This window comes from Panthera pardus, unplaced genomic scaffold, assembly GCF_024362965.1.
Source record: "Panthera pardus isolate Hobbes unplaced genomic scaffold, ASM2436296v1 HiC_scaffold_3, whole genome shotgun sequence".
NCBI classification, from domain to species: Eukaryota; Metazoa; Chordata; class Mammalia; order Carnivora; family Felidae; genus Panthera; species Panthera pardus.
In genome coordinates, this window is record NW_026526876.1 from 13,681,144 (window position 1) to 13,689,238 (window position 8,095).

Sequence of the window (8,095 nt, forward strand, 5' to 3'; positions counted from 1 at the left end):
GCTCCTCACCTCGGGGAAATCACAGTGATCGAACGAAGCCAGCAAAAAGCACTTGGCGGCCTGCTTGTACTTTCGAGCAGCCAACTCGGCCAGGCTAGGGGTGGGGAGGTAGAATGAAGCCAGGGCCCGGAGGAAGCTGCCAGAGCCTCACCGGGCCATCAGCCCCAGCCCCTCCCACCCCACCGCTCCTCCGTCTGGGACAGGAATTCCGGCTCTCAAGATGGGACCGCGCCCATGAGCTCCGACTCTGCACCCTCCAGGATCAAGGGCCCGGGGAAGCTGTGCACAGGTGTGGTCACTCCTGCAAAGGACTCCTAGGCTGAGCCCTCCCAGGCTGAGCAGGGGCCCGGAAGTGATGGCAGCCGAGAGCAATGCCTGAGCCTCTGCCCACGGGCCACACCCCGGCAGAACCTGAGGAGACAGGCATCACCTGGGGCCATGCGTGTGATGAGGCTCCTGACCGGGCTCTGAGACTCGACGAGCCCACCCCCAGCCCTGGGGGCAACAGTGGTGTCCTCGCGCCCCAGCGCCCTCACCTGCAGCACACTTGAGCTTGGTGAGGATAGCCTGGGTCTGGCTGTCCCGCTCCCCACGCTGCTGCAGGGGAAAGTCGAGCACATACGTGAGCCACCAAAACCCTCCACACCCTCGTGCTTCCCCAGGGCGCCGCCCCAGCCTCAGAGGGACAAGGGCAGACTGCCGAGGACGGAGGCCCGGTGGGCGTCAGGGGTCCCGGGGGCAGGGTCTGAGGAGGCAGGTCGGGCGCGGAGTCGGCGTTACCTCGGCAATCTCGGGAGTGGACTCCGCCTTGCTGACGTAGCTGAGCACGTGAGACCAGTTCTGCAAGTAGACGCTGACCTGGCGGGCGGGCGGGCGGGGTGGACTCAGCCCGGGGCGCCCCCTGCTGGCCCAGGCGCGCTGCTGCCCCGCAGCCCCTCCCGGAGCGCACCCGGCGGCGGCAGGACCCACCTGATGACGTTGAGGCACATGTTGATGACGTGCTTGGCGCTGGTGCAAGTAGTCCCGGGCCCGGGAGTAACACTTGAGGGCGTTGCTGAGGTCCCCACAGTCAAGATAGTGGTCGCCCAGATCGTCGTGGCCGCGCCTGTGGGCCCAGACATGAGCGAGCTGGGCCCAGGGCCACGCGGCCGGGCCGCCCGCCTCCCCTGCGTCCCGCGAGCAGCACCTGATACTCTCCTTGATGAGTTGCCCTTGTAGTTCTTGAGGTCCGTGTCCAGCTTCTCCAGCTTCAGCAGGGCCTTCTTCCGCGTGGCCTCCACCCAGGCCGTGTCGAGGGGCGGCGGCTCCACGCCACTGTCGGGGATGCTGTCAGGCGCGTTCTGCAGCTCCCTGCGGAGGACCTGGCCGTCAGGGGCCCCTCGCCCTGACCCAGCCGCTACGGGGGGAGCCCCCGGCCAGCGCAGGAACACAGGGGCCCTCGGCCTGGTGCGGGCGCCCCACGGGAAAGGAGTCCTGCAGCCGCGCCGAGCTGCGAGAAACTGTCGTCTCCGCGAGCTTGACGTCAGAATAACCGCACGTCACCGCACACAGAAAAGTCCAAGACAACAGTGACGACCACGCAGCGGGAAGAGGGAGAACCTAGTCCGTCTTGCCATTTGCTGCCCCGCCTGGCTTTTCAACAAGGACGGCCGGGTCACCGCACAGAGGCAGTGCTGCTACTAAGTGTCCTCACGGGGGTGGTGTCAGGGGTCGCGGGGGCACAGGAAGGGCCCCCTGCCCGGGCTGCTCCCGAGGAGGACACACGATGCCCGGGTCCTGGTGCCTACTCCCACCCTGCCCTCACCTGGTGGCCTCCGAGAGCTTCCGGTGGATCTCTTCGTACATGTCCACGTTGAAGGTCCTCTGCACAAAGGAGAGGGCCATCTTCAGGGCCTCCGCCCGCAGCGGGGGGCAGTGGTCAGCAATGAACTGCAGCCGTTCGATGCGCATAAGCCCGCTGTAGCTGGCCGCATACTGCTCCAGATCCTGATGTGGGGTGGGGGGAGCGGATGGAGACTGTGCCCGGCGGGACCCCAGGTCCCAGGCCCTGGCAAGGACAGGACCCAAATACAGACCCTCTTCCCGTGTCCAAGAGGCCCCATGCACGTGTGGGCACCAGACCACTACTCGGTTCTAGAAATGGCCACCTGGGGTAGAGCTCTGCCCCGGGGGCTGAGGAGGTGCACGGCCAGAGCCGGAGGGGCACCCCTCGCTCCTGCCGGTCCCCGGGGTTAACGGTAAAGCAGCAGTGCTCTATGGGTCGAGCCCCAAGGAAGACCCGTCCTCAGTGTGAGGCAAGATGCACAGTGGCGTGGCCCGTGGGCTCTTCCACGTGGGAGAGAAGCAGGGCGCACGGTCTCCAGCTGGGCTACCACCCTTTTTAAGTGGGCAGCGGGACAGCCCTAAGGTTCCTGGGTCCGAGGAAAACACGGCCAGAGTGGGGAGCCCGGCCAAGGTGTCAGTCCCCTCCTGCCCACCCCTGGAAGCGCCCCCCGGGCTCCATACCAGGGTGGGGTTCTCCACCACGTAGTTGACATCGGGTGCGTTCTGCGGGTCCTCCTGGGGATCCACATCGATCTGCATGGGCTCCACGGCCCCCTGCAACACGGGGGAGCACCTTGGCACCTCGAGCCGGGCGGCCAGGGTCGGGCGAGGAGCCCTCACTGCGCCCTGAGGTCACCTCTGCCCACGGTGCTGTCTCCCTGGCGGGATCCTGTCCCCGAGAGCCGGCCATCCCTGCCCCTCCCCACCCCCGGCCCGTCTCCAGGCCCGTCTCCAAGGCCGCCCCGCGCACGACCGGCTGGCTGGTGGACAGACAGCCCCCAGCGGCCACGTTAACCGCCCGGCTCCGGCGCGGGAAGCGGACAGCGGGGCGCCGCTGCCCCGGGCCCCCCTCCCCCGGCCCTGCTCTTTCCCAGCCGCCGTCCTGACGCAGCCTCCTCCGAGCCCTAAGGAAGAAGCGGGCGCGGCCTCCGCCTGGGAGCGCCCCGGCCGCGGGGGCCGCGGGGGCCGCGGGGGCCGCGGGGGCCGCAGGACCGGGAGCCCGCGGAGGGGGGGGGGGGCGGGGAGGCGTCACCTCGGGGACCCTCCTGCGCTGCCGGCCGGCCCGGCGGGCGGGGCTCTGCCCCCCTCCCGCGCTCGCTCGCTCGCTCCTGGGCCCCCTGTCCTGGAAGGTACCTCATAAAGCAGCGTACAGGCCGACAGGCTGGCGCTCAGGCTGAAGTCCCCGGCCGTGCCCGGCAGGAAGAGGTCTGACCTACTGCTGTGAGGGGTGCAGTACAGATCTGTCACTGACGAGGAGGCCGAGCTGGGGGCCGGGCTATCCCTCATTCTGTCCTGACTCTCTGCACCCCCCGACCCTGACACACAGCTGGCCTGCTGCTGAAGGGAGAAAGAGCGTTAGCGCCCGGCCGCGCCTGCCGGGCCGACGGCGGGGACCCTGCGCGAGGCCGCCGGGCCGCGGGGAGGGGAGGCCGCGCGGGGGCCCGGCTCCGGCCCCGGCGGCGGCGGCGGCGGCGGCGGCGGCGGCGGGGGAGGTCGGGGGGGTGCGGAGGGGCCGCCGGCCGCGGCTCGTTACCTGCAAGTTAAACACCTGAACCGGCAGCGGCATCTTCGCCCACCCCGCCGCGGCGCGCCGTCCGCTTCCGGGGCAGCGCCGTCCGCTTCCGGGGCAGCGCTTCCGGCTCGCGGCGGGCGGGGCGGCTCTTAAAGGGGCCGCGGCGCGGCCTGGCCCGGGCGGAGCCGGCGGGTCCCGCGGCCGCATGAGCCGTGCGCGGGGGGCGCTGTGCCGGGCCTGCCTCGCGCTGGCCGCGGCCCTGGCCGCGCTGCTGCTGCTGCCGCTGCCGCTGCCGCTGCCGCTGCCCCGCGCGCCGGCCCCGACCCCGGGCCCCGGCCCGCGCGCGCCCCCCGGCCGACTCGCCACCGCCCCCCGCTTGCGGCCGGACGACGTCTTCATCGCGGTCAAGACCACCCAGAAGAACCACGGGCCACGCCTCGGGCTGCTGCTGCGCACCTGGATCTCCCGGGCCCGCCAGCAGGTGGGCGTCGCCCCTGGATCCCCGCCCTCGGGACCCCCATCCCTGGGATCCCCCCGCCCAGGATCCCGACCCAGGACCGCAGCCACCCGCGACCCCTGGCACCCCTGTCCCCGCAAGGACTTCCCCCCCCAGCCCGCGACTTGACACCCCATCCTCAGGACTCGCTACCCACTGCTGTGTCGCCAGAGGGAGGGCCAGACCCTCGCTCTGAGTCTGTGGGGACCCAGGACCCACACCCTGCTGCCCCTTCCCATGCTCCAGACCTGGGTGGGTTCGCTCAGCTGACACTGGAGTGAGACCCCAAAAACATCCAGTGGGAGCACCAGGAGGTGCTGCGGATCGCCCTCCCCTCTCCCCCAGCCCAACCCCAACCTGGCCATCTCTGCAACCCCATCCTTGTCCACCTGGGGCCTCACAGGTTGTCTCTCCGCAGACATTCATCTTCACCGATGGGGATGACCCTGAGCTACAGCTCCAGGGAGGTGAGTGCCCTCCCCAGCCCGGCCCTGCCAGCGTGCCCAAGGGCCCCTCACATGTGTGCTCTGGTCCAGTGGCACCTGTCTCCCTGCTGGGTGCAGAGGTCCGGGAGTTAAGTCACTCGGCTGGTAGAGAACAGAGCCAGGACACCTGCCTGCCACCAGCCCAGCACCCAGGGACCCACCCTGCCAGCCACGATGTACCCACGGGCAGGCGTCCCAGGGCATCAGGCTGGAGCCACATTCCCTGAAGGCACTCCAGCAAGGAACCATCCCTTCCTGGCAGTCACACACGGGCTCTCAACCCCAGAGTGGCTTTGCACTCATGGGATTCCGAGTGGTGGTCACCTGTCTGGGCCTCAGGGCTCAGCCACAAGGTCAGCAAGTGAGGCCAGGCCAGGGCTGTCGTTAGACCCGGCCTGGGGCCTTTGATCGGGACAAGATGGCAAGGCCGGCTTGGACACCCACGTTTCGCCCTCATCTCTGCGGGGTGGGCTGGCGGCAGGCCTCACCCTGACCCTCAGGCTTCCCCGTTTCTCCAACCCGCCAGGCGGCCACGTCATCAACACCAACTGCTCAGCCGTGCACACCCGTCAGGCGCTATGCTGTAAGATGGCAGTGGAGTACGACAAGTTCATCGAGTCCGGACGCAAGTATGTGGTGGCCGTGCCCCTGTGTCCCCTTGGAGAGCCCAGGGCTGAGGCTGGGCCCGCGCACCCGGGCCAGGGGTGTGGAGGCCCCCAGCCGTGCCAGCCCCTCACTCGTGAGAGTTCCCCCACTGCCCCCAGGTGGTTCTGCCATGTGGATGACGACAACTACGTGAACCCCGAAGGCCTGCTTCAGCTGCTGTCCACTTTCTCGCCCAGCCAGGATGTCTACCTGGGGCGGCCCAGCCTCGACCACCCCATCGAGGCTGCCGAGAGAGTCCAGGGAGGCGGAACTGTGAGTCCTGGGCCTGACGGCGACAGCTGAGAGAGGGGGGAGGTCTGCTGGGGAAAGGCTGGGGCGCCAGTGTCTGACCCCCCCCCCCCAGGGGGTCACTGCAAGAGCTCGGGCAAGCAAGGAGGTGCGGTGGGAGGAGCTGGGGCGCCGGGCGACTGGGGTGCAGAAGCTCTCTTGTGCCCTGGGGCACTTTTGCCACTTGCGTGGGCAGTTCAAGGACGACACCCCGACTGGTATCCTTCTCCTCCTCAGGTGACCACAGTCAAGTTCTGGTTCGCTACCGGTGGGGCCGGGTTCTGCCTGAGCAGAGGGCTCGCTCTGAAGATGAGCCCCTGGGCCAGGTGAGTGGAGGGCACAGGGGTGCCGGGAGGCCCGAGGTGCTGGTGCTGAGGCCCGAGGGGGCCCTGACCAGCTCCCCCCGGCCCCCTGCCAGCCTGGGCAGCTTCATGAACACTGCTGAGCGGGTGCGGCTGCCGGACGACTGCACGGTGGGCTACATCGTGGAGGGGCTGCTGGGTGCTCGCCTGCTGCCTAGCTCACTCTTCCACTCCCACCTGGAGAACCTGCAGAGGCTGCCGCCTGACGCCGTGCTGCAGCAGGTACGGCCCGCTGGGTGCTCCCGGCGCCCTCACCACGGGGGCCTTGCCCCCGACCAGGGCTCTGGAGGGTTTCCCAGCACCGCAGCGAAGTTGCTGCAGACCCGCGTTTGGCCTGCTGGGCCCCAGGGCCTTGGGTGTGCTGGCTCGTTTGGAAGGGACAGCCGCTGTGCCCTCCCCAGCGGATGGGCCCACGGCAGCAGGCGCCAGCCCAGGCGGCGAGTGCCGTCGCAGACCGGGCCGGAGGAAGGGCCAGGTGGCTTGAGCAGGGCTGCCCCCGCACGTGCACCAGCCACCCTCCTGAGCCGGATGCCAGCCTCGTCTTCTGTGTGAGCCTCACCTCTCAGCGCAGTCACCCCTCCGTGCTGTTCGTGAGCCCGCCCTGGGGGGACCGGGAAGCCAGGGCAGGGCCGCCGCTCCTGGCTGGACTCCTGGGGCGGGAAGGGCTCGTCCCGGGACAGTGACCTGCCCCCTCCCCTCGTCCAGGTCACCTTGAGCTACGGGGGTCCTGAGAACCCACGTAACGTGGTGAATGTGGCAGGAGGCTTCAGCCTGCAGCAGGATCCCACTCGGTGAGTGGGCAGTGGGGAGGAGCTCTGTCGCCACCCACACCCCCACCCCCCGGCAGACCTGACCACCCTGTCCCCTTCCCAGGTTTAAGTCTGTCCACTGCCTTCTCTACCCGGACACAGACTGGTGTCCCGTGCACAAGCAGAATGACCTCGTCTCTCGGTGACCCTCGATTCCTAACCCATGGAGCAGGAACTATGCTGACCCCTCCTGGCCTTGGCTCTCTCAGGTGGTCACGGCCACATCCAGGGCCACAGCCACATGTGGGCGCCGTGCAGGCCTCCCCCAGGTCCCCTGGCGGGCCAGGTGACCAGGGGTCCAGGCTGTGCCACGTGCGGGCTGCCCCGGAAAGTGGGAAGGGGAGACACTGCCCCTCCCCCCAGCCCAGCCCAGCCCTGAAGGCTTGCTCCCACGGGAAGGGGCCTGGGAGGAGGCTGGCCTACGGCACCCAGGGCTCCGTCCTGCCCTCCTCCCCGGGCTGGAGAGGGGGTTCCAGGCCAGGGTCACGTGCGGGACCCTTCATCTGACCACAGGCCAGCGTGGAAGCTTTTCTTGCAGGTCCCTGGGGGAATGCCCTCCGCACACCAGGCTCGGTGCCCAACAAGGGCACCGTGGTCTCAGGGCGGCTGCAGTAAGGACTCCGGCCGTGCTTGTGCTTGGGGCACAGCTTACTTCTTGCCAGGGCATCTCCATCCGGAGGCCATTTCCTCAAGGGGGGGGCTCTTGGCCGAGGCCTTATTTCTGCACTCTGACTCCCCATGTAGTACTTTTCCTCCCCTCCCCCCACCCAAGCCCGGCCAAGTCCAGAAAGCAGGAGCCTCTTGTCTGGGGTCCGTCTGCAGCACGGCAGCCCCTCCAGAGCAGATGCCACCCCCGACTGTGCCTTTTCTGGAGGAGAGAGTGGAACCAGGAGCTGGCACTTCCGTTCCGGCCCCTTGCTGTGCTGTTACCATAAGTGAATAAAGGCTTGATCTTCACTTTCCGTTTGGCTTGTGTTGGCTTAAGGGACCAGCAAGGCACCTCGGGGCTGAGGCTCAGCTCCAGAGGGGCCACACGGCCTCCAGCCGCTGCCCCCAGGAGGCTCCACCCCAGGCAGTCCTGCCGGCCAAGCCTGAGGCTGCCCTCGGGACTCTGTGAACCAAGCGTCTGGTGAGGGCTTGGGGGAGGGGTCCCGCAGGGAACGACGAACAGGTCACACGCCTGCCTGTTCCGCCTGCTTTCTCGGCACACTGTGGACGCACAGACATGTAAGCAGTCGTGTACGTGGGCGTATGTGGGTGTGCACACGTGTGCGTGGCTGCGTACACGAGTATACCAGGTGTGCACGTGTACGTGGCTGTATATGGATGAGCGTGTGCATACGCAGGAAGGAGTGTGCGTGACCGTACGTGGGTGTGTGTGCACGTGAGTGTGAATGGCTGTGTGTGTGCATGTGCACATGGTGTAGAACCACGCAGGTGTGTGCAGCTGTGTG

The 8,095-nt window shown here is 68.4% G+C and overlaps 2 protein-coding genes across 3 annotated transcripts in view; one reads left to right on the forward strand and one right to left on the reverse strand.

Annotated features, from left to right (window-relative positions):
* GPS1 (G protein pathway suppressor 1) overlaps positions 1-3,483 on the reverse strand; it is a 5,644-nt gene extending 2,161 nt beyond the window's left edge. The window contains 10 exon segments of the mRNA XM_053892531.1: positions 10-94; positions 536-597; positions 781-860; positions 971-1,016; positions 1,018-1,105; positions 1,187-1,205; positions 1,208-1,350; positions 1,805-1,986; positions 2,506-2,598; positions 3,178-3,483. Coding sequence (XP_053748506.1) covers positions 10-94; positions 536-597; positions 781-860; positions 971-1,016; positions 1,018-1,105; positions 1,187-1,205; positions 1,208-1,350; positions 1,805-1,986; positions 2,506-2,598; positions 3,178-3,330 — 951 coding nt within the window. The 5' untranslated portion in view covers positions 3,331-3,483.
* Positions 3,484-3,697: 214 nt separating this feature from the next.
* RFNG (RFNG O-fucosylpeptide 3-beta-N-acetylglucosaminyltransferase) lies at positions 3,698-7,598 on the forward strand. Of its 2 annotated transcripts, XM_053892530.1 has the most exons (9): positions 3,698-4,037; positions 4,471-4,519; positions 5,064-5,166; positions 5,302-5,455; positions 5,708-5,796; positions 5,889-6,054; positions 6,234-6,380; positions 6,538-6,623; positions 6,706-7,598. In XM_053892530.1, the coding sequence occupies exons 1-9, from the start codon at positions 3,762-3,764 to the stop codon at positions 6,785-6,787; spliced, it is 1,152 nt and encodes a 383-aa protein (XP_053748505.1). In that variant the 5' UTR covers positions 3,698-3,761; the 3' UTR covers positions 6,788-7,598. The 2 variants fall into 2 exon arrangements, with proteins under 2 accessions (XP_053748505.1, XP_019321418.2); XM_019465873.2 differs by lacking the exon at positions 6,234-6,380 and having other exon boundaries at positions 3,702-4,037.
* Positions 7,599-8,095: the final 497 nt, after the last annotated feature.

Bases quoted from the DNA above. Each gene is read 5' to 3' on its own strand.
- RFNG (XM_053892530.1), top strand. From the start codon at position 3,762: ATGAGCCGTGCGCGGGGGGCGCTGTGCCGGGCCTGCCTCGCGCTGGCC. The intron at 5,167-5,301 runs GTATGTGGTGGC...CACTGCCCCCAG, and splicing joins TTCATCGAGTCCGGACGCAA to GTGGTTCTGCCATGTGGATG. The intron at 5,797-5,888 runs GTGAGTGGAGGG...GCCCCCTGCCAG, and splicing joins AAGATGAGCCCCTGGGCCAG to CCTGGGCAGCTTCATGAACA.